Source organism: Myotis lucifugus, unplaced genomic scaffold (genome assembly GCF_000147115.1).
Source record: "Myotis lucifugus unplaced genomic scaffold, Myoluc2.0 scaffold_39, whole genome shotgun sequence".
In the NCBI taxonomy this organism is placed as follows: domain Eukaryota; kingdom Metazoa; phylum Chordata; class Mammalia; order Chiroptera; family Vespertilionidae; genus Myotis; species Myotis lucifugus.
Window position 1 is genome coordinate 902,812 of NW_005871087.1, and position 13,822 is coordinate 916,633.

Consider the following 13,822-nt stretch of genomic DNA (forward strand, 5'->3'; position numbering starts at 1 on the left):
TTCACTCCTGGTTTTACAACTTTTCACATCGACGGAATCCTACACTGTGTGGTCTTTAGAGACTGGTGCCCATCCTGCTAGCTTATTCTTCTGGTTTAATAAGAATCCTTCAGCAATTGGTCAAGTCAATATTTTATTTTAAAAAAAAACCTACACACACACACACACACACACACACACACACGCACACACACAGCTCACGAAGGCAGAGCCGGGAAAGGAGACTGAGATCTCGTCTTTGGCGCCAGGCTGACCACAGAGTGCTTCTCTTGCACAGCCGGCCGCACGTGAAGAAAGAGAGCAGATGCCCAAGCTGATAAATTAGGAGAGGGCTTGGTTTTTACAGGGAGACTTAAGGCAGCGCCACTCCCGCGAGGAGTGGGATTTGTGCAGGAGCATCCAGAAACCTCTCTGTTGTGTTAGGTCCGGTCACCAGTCCCGGAGGCCGTTGGAAAAGCAGGAGGCAGAGACCAGATTTCCTTGGAGGCTGCTTTTCTTTCCCGGATGAGGAGAATGTTCTCCCAGGAGAATAGGCCGGAGAGAGAGGTCCGGAGTAGCTCGGGAGCCCAGGAGGGAGGAGAAGGCCCTCCGTGCCCGCCAGCCGGGCAGGGCTTTGGCACAGGAACACAGGTTCGGAAGTCTCTCCTGAGGTCACCGGCCCGCGGGTCCTCCTGCCTGCGGGGCCACACGCCCTGCAGGGCCTCCTGCGGGCCCGGAGGCCGCGGTGTCCTCAGACGGCTGCATCTTGGGAAGGAAAAGGCAATGTGAGGCCTGGGGCCAGGGCGGGGCCCACCCAGAAGTCACACACCAGCGGGTGACCCGCGTTCCGCTCGGTGCACTGCCTTCCTCCCCCCAGCACCAACTTTCATTGGGATTATTTTACTGTTTAAATGCATCTCTGAAAAAAAAAATTAAATAGTGCAGAGGGGATGCCCATCCCTATTCCTCCCCACCTCAGGCCGCAACATTTTTTTGCGTTGTTTTCATCATTCATTTTGCCCTTACACAGCTTTATGGAGATATCATCCATATGCCATAGAATTCACCCATGGTCTGCACTGTAGTTGCAGAATTGCACGACCATTTTAATCACTTCAACAAGAAACCCCATGCCTGTTGGCAGGCAGCTCTGTGTCCCACCTCCCCTGAGCCGTGAGCAACCGCGGAGCTACTTTCTGTCTCTGTCTATTCCGGCCGTGTCGCCTCAATGGGACCCTACACTGTGTGGTCTGTGGAGACTGGCACCCTTCCTGTGAGCTTTTTGCCAGTGGCCCTGGGAGGAAAGGGAAGCTCTTTCTGCAGGAAATGTAATATAAATGCTGCCACGTTTTTCATGCATTTTTAAAAAAAATAACAAAGAAAGGAAGTGCTAGATCAAAGAAAGAAGAGGATTCATTAAATTAGTGTGTTCAAGCTTTCAGCGATTCTTAAGATAAAAAATATTAGGTATGGTATGGGGATATATTTATAAGGATGTTCATTAGAGCGTTTTTTAGTAGCAAAGAATTATATAACAACAACAAAAGATAATGCCCCTCACAGGAGACAAGTAAACTGTAGCACAGACATGCAACAGGGTCAGTGTGACCCCATGGAGCCATTAAGAAGGACAGAAGCCCTGGCCAGTGTTGCTCAGTCATTAGAGTGTTGGCCCACTCACCAAAATGTCCAGGGTTTGGTTCCCATTCAAGGGCATGTCCCTGGGTTGTAGGTTTGATCCCCAGCCCCAGTTGGGGCACATGCAGGAGGCAACCAATTGATGTCGATGTCTCTCTCTCTCTCTCTTCTTCTTCTCCTCCTCCTCCTCCTCCTCCTCCTCCTCCTCCTCCTCCTCCCTCCCTCCCTTCCACTTTCTCTAAAAATCAATGGAAAAAATATCCTCAGATGAAGATTAACAACAAATAAAAAATAAAAAGAATAAAGAAAAGGATGACAGAAAAGAGCACCAACCAACATGGGGAAAGTGTCTGCTAGATGGTCAAGTAGGAGAAAAGGATCAGGTTACAAAATAACCCACACCGTTCTGATCCTTTTAATCAAAGCGACATGTATACATACGTATCTCCAGCTCTCTCTCTCTCTCTCTCTCTCTCCCCCTCTCTCTCTCTCTCCATCTCCATCATCTCCATCTCCATCTCCGTATATTACTCAGAGAGAGGGAATACTGGAAGGAAAGACGCCCAGCACGTGCTATTTCGGGATAGTGTGAGGACAGATGGTTTTTATTAAAAACATTTTGTTCTTGTTTGCATTTTCTAAATGTCCCATATTTCCTCCCTGTCATTAGGAAACATGTAAAGAAAATGCTTCTCCGTCAGAGGCTGGCACGTCGGGGCATTCCTGGGCGCGGCGGGCACGGGGCCGAGCAGAGGTCCCGGGCGCCTGTGCCTCGCAGCCTCCTCTACAGCAGCCTGTGATCTGTTGTGAGGCCCGGAACAGGCTGTGCTCCGGCCCCTGAGCTCACGGAGATCACCCGTGTTCGGACCACCAGCACTCACCTGTGGACTGGGTCACACAAGAGATCTTGTAGGACAGCCACACGCTCGCCAGGCAGAGGAAGGTGGCCACGAAGCCGAAGATCTGCACAGGAGAGAGGGGAGAGGAAGTTCCTGGGTCCAGGGCCAGCCACCCACCCCTGTGCCTGTCCCTGCACTGACTGTGGCGGGGAGGGAGCCCGGGGAATCGCCTGACCCAAACCCTGCGTCCTGGCTCAGGTGCAGAGACAGGCCCTGTCCCCAGGGCTCCCGGCTGGGACCCGGGTCTCCACCCCTCCGTCCTCCTCACTCGGGGCAACTTCACGCCCATGTTCAGGTTTGTTTCAACCGAGCTGGGCCAAGCCACTGTACTTGAGTTATCCTGGGCTAACGAGAAAGAAAAAGGTGGAATCGTGCATTTTAACTTGGGTTTTAAAATGTATAATGTTCAAATGGATTCTATTGGGGTGATAGCACTGTTTGCATTTCATTCATGATGGTTTCTGTCTGGCTTCATAGCTGGGTGAGAGCCAGGAGCTGAGGCTTTGCTATCTAGCCTTACGTTTGCACATCCTATAATAATAAAAGGCTAATATGCAAATTGTCCCCTCCACCAGGAGTTTGACCAGGGGGTGGGGCCGGCCAGCCAACTGCCCACGGCCCCTCCCTTCCACCAGCCTGGCCCGATGGCCCCCATAGGGCGAGCCGGCCGGACCCCACCTGTGCATGAATTTGTGCACTGGGCCTCTAGTATTTAAATAACATTGGACTAAAATACGTTCAGGCAGTGAGTGCTCCTTTAGTTTCTGAGGGTCCACCCAGTGCTCAACTGTGGGGCCCTCACCCCGTCCAACCTCCTCATCGGTGGATGGGGGACGGGGCGCCCAGACAGGAAAAGGGCCTCGCCTGGGGCTCATCAAACGGGGAAGCGAGAAGCAGGCACACACTCTGGTGTCTGGCATGGAGCTGCGAAGCCTGAAGCCATTTTCCTTACTTGTGAACAAATCTGGCAGCTGCAGCTAGTTTATGGGGCACGTACTCTGCGCCCACCAGTCTTCTAACTCTGCCCGGTGGGTCCTGGTGTGACCCTCTCAGGCCCTCACTTTGCAGCTGAAGAAATGGAGGGTCAGGGGGTCAACGATTTGCCCAGGGCCACAGAGACAGCAAGGGCCAGACCTGGGACTGGAGCCCAGGGCGCCTGGCTCCAGAGTCCACACTCCGCTCTACCTGGGGCCCAGCTGACCTCAGGCTGGCAAAGAGCCCCAGGCTCACTATGTTGCCACCAGGTGCCCTTGGAAACCACGGCTGCCGTCCAGGAGGAGGGGCCCAGGGCGAAGGGCAGGATCTTCAAGGCTGGGCTTTCTCTTCAAGCCTGGCTGCTGGTTTGCATAAGGGGCTGCCCCCCCTCCCCCGGGCCACACACCCTCTCCCCTCCCCCCAGCTCCGTTCCCTTGGCTCCTTTTGTACCGACTGTCTGCACCACATAATCAGCCTGTTCGAGCCTGTTCCGGCCTCTCATTGTCTGTTCTGCACAATTAGCACATTATACACCGTCCTGGTCTCCAACTGTCTGCACTGCATAATGGAACAGCTTCTTCATTATGGCCACATAATGCCCTTCCGGATGGCAATGCCTTGTTTGCGAAATGTACCACGCGCCTTGGCCCTGACTCCTGAGCTGGATCACCACTCTCCCATAAGCAAGGACCCTATCTTTTTATTACTTCCGGCTCCTCCACGGAACCAGGCCTGGTCCAGGCACAGAGACGGTGTATGATAACAGGGGGCAATTGGGATTCCAGGGCTAACAGCATTCTGTGCCACCTGAATCATAAAACCCAGTGGGCCTCTCCCGACGTGGGCCTGATGCACAGTGGGCACAACTTTTCTTTGTGCCCCCTCCACCGGCCTGTCTGCAGGTGGAACCCTGCGGGTGGCAACCACACCTCTCCTTGGAGCCTGCAGGGAGGGGGTCCTGAGGGGTGCAAGGTGGTGGAGGGGAGGAAGGGCTGTGGGTGGCACCTAAGGGGCATGAGTGTTTGGAGGAGTGACCTTCTGCCCCATGCCGACCTTTAGAGGGCAGGCTCCACCCCTCGGTGGATTCCAGGTGTGAACCCACTCTTGGCCCAAAGCCTCAGGGATTTTGGTAAAGTCTGCACATGAAAGAGTAGCTGTCACACAGACAGCTTTGCCTAAAACTCGTTTTAAAAGTCTTGCTCCTTAGTGAGGCAAATCAGTACTGGCCCACAGGCCACCAAAAGGAAAAGAATTCGCTAAATCAGAAATCATATGACAGCAGTCTATAAATCTTTAAAATAATGGCATACACATATGTATATATGCGTGTGCATTTGTGTGGTAGGTATAAATGGATCCCACAGCACTGCAGTTTTGTACATTTCCATGCTACCTCTGTTTAAGCTATCAGAGGGGTCAATTTCACCTTTGAAAGGAATAGGAGGATTCCTTCCTGGCCTGAATGTGGCTAAAAGTTAGGACTGATAAAGCTAGGACGGATGGCCGACGTCACCAGCAGATCACAGCGCTGTTCCTTTGGGCCCAAGAGGCTCCAGAATATTGACCACAATGGACACGTGATTTCAAATCCACTGACCACAATGGACACGTGATTTCAAATCCACTTGCTGCCTGTATTAAGTGGCGGCTGCAAGAGAGAGGCCCGGGCCGCTGGGGCCATGTTTGCCAACAGCCCTGATGATTCACCTCCTGAGACCCTCCGTTTAAGCCTCTTTGGGGACCGGGCTGGCTGGATCAAGGTGGGTACCGATCCTGAGAAAGAAAGGCCCCACAAAACAATCCCTCCGCTGTCCCGTCAAGAAGAAAATGAGCCCGGAATGCATGGACTCATTGCGAAGGCGCCCCGAGGAGATCCTCACCGAGGCGGCTACCAGCTCGCTCTGGCTGTAACTCTTGGAGGCGGCCACGATGGAGGCGATGAGGAGGAGCAGGGTGCCGATTAAATAGTGCAGAAGTTCCTGGGGGCAAAAACAAAGCAGAGCCGTGGGTCGGAGGTCCGCTCCTGGCGCCGAGAGGAAACCGGGGGTCAGGAGAGATGAACAGAAGAGGAGGGAGTGTAGCACCCCGACAGGAGCAGCGCAGATCACGGCCAACAGATGCGTAAGGTGGCCGGGATGATGCGTGAGGCTGGCCAGGATGGGGCCGAGCAAGAGAGAAAGGATGCCAGGCAGGCAGGGAGGAAGGAAGGGGACAGGAAGAAAGGACGCTTCCTGGGTGAGGACAGAAATCCACCAAAGGCTGCTCCACTCCTGAGATCAACCTGTAGACAGTACCTTGACCTCCGGCCCCCGAGCCTCTCCCAGCACCCAGGCTGGGGAGTTTAAGCAAAGCTCCAGCCCCGAGAATGGAGGCCCCTTAAAGAGATGGGTGCCCTGCCCTGGCTGGTGTGCCTGAGTGGATAGAGCACTGGCCTGCGGACTGAGGGGTCCCAGGTTCAGTTCCGGTCAGGGGCACATGCCCAGGTTGTGGACTCGATCCCCAGTGGGGGGCGTGCAGGAGGCAGCCGATCAATGGTTCTCTCTCATCATTGATGTTTCTATCTCTCCCTCTCCCTTCATCTCTGAGATCAATGGGAATATATTTTTAAAAAAAAGAGAGAGAGAGATGGGTGCCTTTCGCTTCTGCCTCAGAGAATGTTCTGGGCTCACTGAGCTGGCTCTGGTGGTGCCTGCCCTGTGAGCCGTTTTTTAGTTGTGGACTTGACAGGTGCTCGGCCCCCTCCAACCCGGCGTCAGAGCCTGGAGTGTGGTCCCGGCCCTTCTGCAAAGCGCCCGGGCGTGTGGTGGGCGCCGGCATTCTCATTCCTAAGCCCGCCTGGTTTCGTCTGCATTTTGTCTTCCCCCTTCTCTTCTCCCCAGAAGTGCACCTGAGGCCAAGCTCTGCAGGTAAGTCTCCTGGTGGGACTGACTCTGCCTCTGCTCCGCCCCCGGGTGGGTCCGCAGGGCTGTCCGTTGCCGTCCCACTCACTCTCCAGGATTAGGATGTCATTCAGCAGCATGGACGCACTCCCACCTCCTCCTCCTTCCTCCCCAGTAAATACCAGGTCAGAGCGGGACTGGGGTTCAAGGCCATTCGTAATGCTCACTCTGAACCCAGAGCGTATGCATGTGCAGTCTCCAGCGAGAGTTCGGAGAAGATTCCTTCGTGAAGTTCTGCCCATCAGGGCAGGCGGCTGTTCGATGCTGGGCAAGCATCCCACGTTCAGGCTGCAGCTCCTGTCAAAGCCGCGCAAAATCGAAGACCCTGACTTCTCCCCGAGCGACGAGAAAGGAGTATCGCAAGGTGGACCGCAGAGATTCTGACCAAGAGCAGATTAGTAACTGGAGGTTCCCTATGCCAAGATTCTCTGGGGAAAATGACTTGAGAGAGAGGGTCCTAAAGGGAGGTGCCAACACGTACTGAGCTAAAAAACTGTGTGGCTGAATGTATCCTTCCAACATTCACGCCCCTTTCAGCCCTCCCTCATTCTCCTCCCACAGCTTTTATTCTCTCCTTTGCTTGTTCCTTGTGAGTATCAGCGAAGCCCAGAGAAGCTTGCTCTCAAAAGCAGCAAAAAGGTGCCACAACTTTGAAAGGGACCTTACAACTTAGCAACATAAAAGGAATTTCTCTTAAAATGTGAATGATTAAACAATTCAACCAAGAAGCAGAGGTTGTCAGACTAGATTTAAAAAAAAAAAATCCAACTACGTGCTTTCTATAGGAGACACACTTTATATTCAAAGACACAAATAGGTTGAAAGTAGAAGGATGGAAAAGACGTGTCATTCAAATAGCAACCAAAAGAAAGCTAGAGTGGCTGTAGTTGTATCAGACAAAGTAGATTTTAAAACAAAAAATGTTACCAGAGATTAAAAGGGACATTTTATAACGATGGACATGTCAATTCGTCAGGAGAATGTAACAATTATAAACATGCATGCACCTAATAACAGAGCAACAAAATACATGAAACAAAAACTCAAATAAATGAAGGGAGAAATAGATAATTCAAAAATAATAGCTGGAGGCTCCAATACCACATAATGTTTAGAACAACTAGGGAGAAAATCAACAAGGAAACAGAAGGCTCAAACAATACTATCAAACAACTAGACGTAACAGGCATCTATGAAACATTCTATCCAACAACAGTAGAATATACGTTCTTCTCAAACGCACATAAAACATTCTTCAGCATAGACCGTAGGCCAGCGGTTCTCAACCAGTGGGTCGCGACCCCTTTGGGGGTCGAACGACCCTTTCACAGGGGTCGCCTAAGACCATCGGAAAACACATCTATAATTACATATTGTTTTTGTGATTAATCACTATGCTTTAATTATGTTCAATTTGTAACAATGAAATTGGGGGTCGCCACAACATGAGGAACTGTATTAAAGGGTTTCGGCATTAGAAAGGTTGAGAACCATTGCCGTAGACCATATGCCAAACCATAAAAACAACCCCAATAGATATAAAAGGACTGAAATAATGTGAGGTGTGTTCTCCAACTGCTACAGAATAAAATTAGAAATCAATAGCAGATAGAAATTTGGGAAACTCACAAATTTGTAGAAATTAAACAACACATTACCTAACTAATTAATGGGTCAAAGAAGAAATCACAAGGGAAATTAGAAAAATACTTGGAGATGAATGAAAATGAACACCCAATACACCCAAATTATGGGAAGCAACTAACGCAGTGCTCAGAGAGGTGTCTATAGCTGTAAATGGAAAAAGAAGAAAGGTTTCATATTCATAACCTAACCTTCACCTTAAGACACTGGAAAAGACGAGCACAGTAAACCTAAAGCAAGAAGAAAGTCGGAAAATAGCCAGTGCTGACAGGATGTAGAAAAACCTGGAACCCGAATACATTGCTGATGGGAATGTCAATGGATGTGCCACTTTGGAAAAACAGTCTGGCAGGTCCTCAGACAATTAAACATAGTGACCATGTGACCCAGCAATTCCACTCTGAGTTATAGTCCCAAGTGAGTGAAATCATGTCCATAGAAAAAACTTGCACATGAATGCTCATAGCAGCAGTATTTGTAATAGCCAAAAGGTGGAAACAACCCAAATGCCCATCAGGGATGAACAGATGTGGTATATCTGTTCAATGGAACACTACTTGGCTATTATGAAGAGGAAAAAAAGTACTGACACACAATACAACTTAGATAAACCATGAAAACACTCTGCTAAGTGAAAGAAGCCAGTCACAGAAGACCATATATATGATTCCATTTACATGAAATATCCAGAATAGGAAAATTTAGAGAGACAGAAAGTACATTAGTGGCTGGTCAGGGCTGGAGGGGATGAGGGGTTGATGGTGACAGTGAAAGGGCATGGAGTTCTGCCGGAAGCCAGTCCATCCTTGCTGCTTGACACAGTCGCTGCAGGAAAGAAACATCTGCACAGCATATGTTTCAATGGACCTGGCGTATATGGCATACTGTTCTTAATATGTTTGCTCCCCTTAGTGCCATGTGTTTTAACCAAGGTCACCTCTCCGAGAAAGGTTGTTTCCCCAGGTGGGGATTTTCCCCTGAAGTTAGGGAGGGAATAAAACCCCTTAACTAAATGCCAGGCAGGTAGTTAATCACTTTAACTACAAACAATCACGCTTAAGCTACATAATCTTTACGCCCTGGAATGGAGATAAGAAATGCCCTAACCTTTGGAATAGAGATTGATAGGATTGGAATCAACTGGTATAAATACAGATGTAACAAGACAACAGGACACAGTACCTAGAAACAGAACCTAGTGAGAGAACCTGGCTGAAGAACCTAGAGACAGAACCTAGAGACAGAACCTAGACACAGAACCTAGACAGAGAACCTAGAGACAGAACCTAGCGAGAGAACATGGCTGGAGATCCTGGCTAGGCTACTGATCAACTGAAGGCTGTCTCCGTATCATTCCTTCTTCGCCGACTCCGTCCACACCTTTGGGGACCCTTGGACCCGCTGGGGTTGGACCCCAGCAGAGTTCCTTTCTGAGGTGATGAAATGTTCTAAAATGGATTGTGGTGATGGTTGCACAGCTCTGGGAATATACTAAAACCCACTGAATTATACACTTTAAATGGGTAACTGTAAGGCATGTGAACTACTATCAATAAAGCTGTTTTAAAAAATAATATAGTGGGAAGAGAAAACCCTGGCCACTTTGAACTCTTTCCTCAGACTCTGCCGGTCCATTTTAGCTGACAAATGTTATCATCCAATACTCACAAGGGTACAAATACCCATCACCTTTGTCAGCTTCTTCCTTCCATGTTCCTCCTCCCAACTCCCCCACACAGCCCATTATCTGTCACTTGAGAGGATCAACATTGGGGTGAGAGGCCGAGTTTTCCCGTGGCTGGAAGGTGAGAGTTAGAAGCAGCGGGACATCAGAGAAGCAGAGATGTCCACCAAACAGTGGGAAATTCAGGGCTGAAGCAGCGAAGGATGGTGCAAGAGGTGGGGTGGGCAGACGAGAGGGCTCCAGGGGGTCTCAGTGCCCAGCTAACACCCTGACTTCCGGGCCGAGGGCAGGGCCAGGCCACTCCCTTACCGACAGGGGCCAGCTGATGCAGGTGAGCACACGGTAGAGGCGGAAGAGGTGGACCAGGTAGAAGGCGAGGATCATGATCAAGTTGCAGATGGTGACCACTTCGAAGTATCTGTAGGCGCTCTGGCTGATCCACGGAGAGCTCCTCACGCAGATGAAGGCGATCAGCAGGCTGACCTGAGACATAAGCACAGACACACCTCAGAGAAATGCCACCAGGACGGGCGCCCGGGACCAAACGGCAACAGCGTAACAGAAACACGAACCACCACCGAAAATCGAGGAACTGCTGCAATTCAGGATGTTTCCCTACAAATAGGCTGGATGGGTACAATTTCCTGCGGTGCAAGCCTTTAAACTCTCTTTTTGTTGTTGATGCTCACCAGAGGATATTTTTCCATTTGTTTTTTTTTTTCCGAGAGTGGGAGAGGGCGAGACAGAGAGAAACATCAATGTGCGACACATTGACTGATTGCCTCCCGAATGTGCCCCAACCAGGACCGGGGATTGAGCCTGCAGCAGAGGTACATGCCCTTGACCGGAATTGAACCCGGGACCCTTCAGTCCACAGGCTCCATCCACTGAGCCAAACCGGCTAGGGCAGGATCTGTTCTAAAAGGACAACTAATTTAGGACAAAATTTATTTTATGTTACAGAAGGGTGATTCTCAAAGGGTGTGTGCGTGGGGGGGAGCAGGGTGTGTCCTTTGGCGATGTCTGGAGACATTTTTGGCTGTCCCAGCTGTGGTGGGGGGTGCTATCGGCATCGCGTGGTACAGGCCTGGGTGCTGCCAACCAGCCCACAATGCACAGGATGGTCCCCGGTCTCCTTTGTGGCCCAGACGGTTGTGCTGCTGTGGAGAACCGGCTGGAGGACATGGGAGTCTGTAGAGAGAATCAAACCACAAAAACGGATCTAACGCCAGTAAAGCGGTCAAGGCTAAAAACGCTTGCTTCCTGAAGCCCCTCAAAACACACGCTCCCCAGGCCCTCGGGACAGGCACAGCGGCCAGAGGGCCCCCTGGGCTTGCAGCCTACGGTGCGCACGAAGAAGGCTCTGCTCAACAGATCAATGCAGAAGAGCGTGACCGACGAGAAGGGACCCTCCACACTGGCCTGGTTCCCTTTGCTAATGAGCAACGTATTTTCATGTTCTCGGTTCCTCTCCGGCCGGCCAGCCAGCCGTGGTAACAGAATGATTCACGCCTTGAGGCTGTTCCACGGCCCAGGGGAGGCTTGCCTGCCTCAGGAGCGTGCGTGTTGGCCAGTGCTCGGCTGCGTGGGTCCCCACGCCCAGATCTCCTCTACCTCTCAGCCCGACACCGACCCGCTCGGGGCCGGGGCGGTTTAGTTCAAGGCCCGCCTTACATAATGCACACAACCCAGGAGGCAGGCAGTGCGTTCCCGGTGAAGAAGCAGTTCTGCACCGAATTCAATGCAAGGATTAGAATAATTCTTACATCCTTTCATCCGTGACACTAGCTCTTTCTTGTGGTCACACAGAGATGTGTGGGGTTTCCCAGTGACCAAAAGGGGCCCGGGCAGGTCTCCCCCGAGCTCCCAGGCTGAGAGCACATCGCTGCTCCACCACAGCCCCTCAACCCTCCCTGGGCAACTCGCTGTGAAACGAGACTTCCTGAACTCTGTCCACCCACTGGGCTTGAGTCCGCCTACTACGACCTCTGCTTTAGGCAAGCCCAATGCCGGAAAGTCTCATTTAGACAGCAGAGGCTGTGCACGCAGGCAAGCTGCTGGAAGCTTCCTTTTTGCCCAAGGGTTCTCCCACTCCTAGTTTAGAGAGCCAACATCTCAGCTAGTGCACTTGACCAAAAAAAAAAAAAAAAAAGAGTTGATTGATAGCGATCTTTTCAGGAATTCTTCTAAGGCCAGTGGGTGGCCTCTGCAGAGGCTGGAGGCCCCGGAATCAGTCAGATCCATGCCCAGGCGGCTACCAGGAAGGAGAAGCATAAGAAGCGACAAAGCAATGACGGAGAAAAAGGCCCTGGGGTGTTGGTCCCCGACCCTCGGCTGACCCTCTCAGGACCTCTTCTTGTTCCCTGTTAGAAAAGCAAGTCCACAAACATGTCTGAATTCAGGGATGAGTAGGAGTTCTGAGCTCAGGATGGAGTGAAGGAGTGCCCCCGGCTCCTTTCGTACAGGTTTTGTTGGTAATCCTCACCCAAGAATATTTTTTCCATTGATTTTTTTTTAAAGAGAGAGTGGAAGGGAGGGGAGAGAGATAGAAACACCAAGGTGAGGGAGACACACAGATTGGTTGCCTCCCAGACACGCCTGGCCGGGCTGGGGAATGAACCTGCAACCCAGGTACATGCCCTTGACCGGGTATTGAACCCCGGACCCTGAGGTGCTCGGGCTGACACTCTAACCACTGAGCCACACAAGCCAGGGCTCATCAAGGTTTGTTCTTCTATGTTGAACTGTCATGGGCACTGAAAATAAAGTATCTAACATAAATGTCCATTAAAAGCAATGTTGCAAGGACCCTCAGCTTAGGGTCTCACAACCCGCCTAATCGCCTCAAATTAGAAACCAGCCCTTTTGCTCCAAACTGTGTCCCTCTGACTCCATACGGTCAGAAGAGACGATTTTTGTGAAAGTAGCCGTGGGTTTCAATTTCAAAGGAGATGAAGCCGGCCGACAAACCTGAGAGACACAACTGTCCCCTGAGAACTCGGGAACTCAGACAAGCTGGTCCTAACTCCGCAGCCAGGCGCCAGACAGCTTGGCCAGGTTCTCGGCCGGGTGGTGTCCCCAAAATACCCCGCAACGCCAAGACTTTGAATGAAGGTTACTTGACAAGCAGCCGGTGCCAGAGGGCACCTCGACCCTCCCTCGTCTCCCTGAGTGCAGGAACTACGTCTCCCCCGTGACAGGTGCCTCCTGCCCCAGCGGGGCCAAAAGAGACCACCTTGGGACTGGAGCTGAGAGATCCTGAGCCAAAGGCTCACAGAACACGTCAGGTTTTTTTTTTTAATATATATTTTATTTATTTTTTACAGAGAGGAAGGGAGAGGGATAGAGAGTTAGAAACATCCATCAGCTGCTTCCTGCACACTCCCTATTGGGGACGTGCCCACAACCAAGGTACATGCCCTTGACCGGAATCGAACCTGGGACCCTTCAGTCGGCAGGATGCTCTATCCACCGAGCCAAACCGGTCAGGGCAGAACCCTTCAGTTTTATAAAAAGGTTCCATCACTGAGCCTCCGTTTACGATCCGTGCATCTTATTGTGATTCTCTCGTGCGCATGTTCTAAACTGGCGTTTCTCCTGTTGGTCTAATCTTGTGTCAATTTTACTATTTTGTGACTGGCCCATCTATAAGGTCTAAATAAGGGCAGAGGGGGGTTCCCCCCCTCCCTGACAGCCTGAGGAAGAAATGGAATTTTGAAGGCTAGCCGGACAACTTTTGGAGGAGACTCAAGAGGTACGTTCTGGAGATGCCTTCTTCTGAGCTGGACAGCAGAGGCCTGGGGTGGGCTCGGGGCCCCTGCCGCCTGCAGCCTGAGCCCTCAGCAGGCCTGGCCCCTCCATGCCCCTGCCTGGTCTGGTCCACTGAGCATGCCTGTGTCTGGCTGAAGCAGGCACCGGACACCTTTTGTTTTAAGAGCCCTGGGCTGGACTCTGGCAGGTCACTGACCCCATCGTCTCCCTGTTTTTCAGTCTGACCTTGGAATACTGTGTCAGTGAGAGAGACAGGCAGGAGGAGGGGAAGTAACAGATGAAAGGTAACATCA

The 13,822-nt window shown here is 51.3% G+C and overlaps 1 protein-coding gene across 1 annotated transcript in view; it reads right to left on the bottom strand.

Moving 5' to 3' along the window:
* Nucleotides 1-317: 317 nt before the first annotated feature.
* CMTM7 (CKLF like MARVEL transmembrane domain containing 7) overlaps nucleotides 318-13,822 on the bottom strand; it is a 37,516-nt gene continuing 24,011 nt past the window's right edge. Inside the window, 4 exon segments of the mRNA XM_006110122.3 lie at nucleotides 318-744; nucleotides 2,499-2,580; nucleotides 5,372-5,470; nucleotides 10,068-10,241. Coding sequence (XP_006110184.1) covers nucleotides 731-744; nucleotides 2,499-2,580; nucleotides 5,372-5,470; nucleotides 10,068-10,241 — 369 coding nt within the window. The 3' untranslated portion in view covers nucleotides 318-730.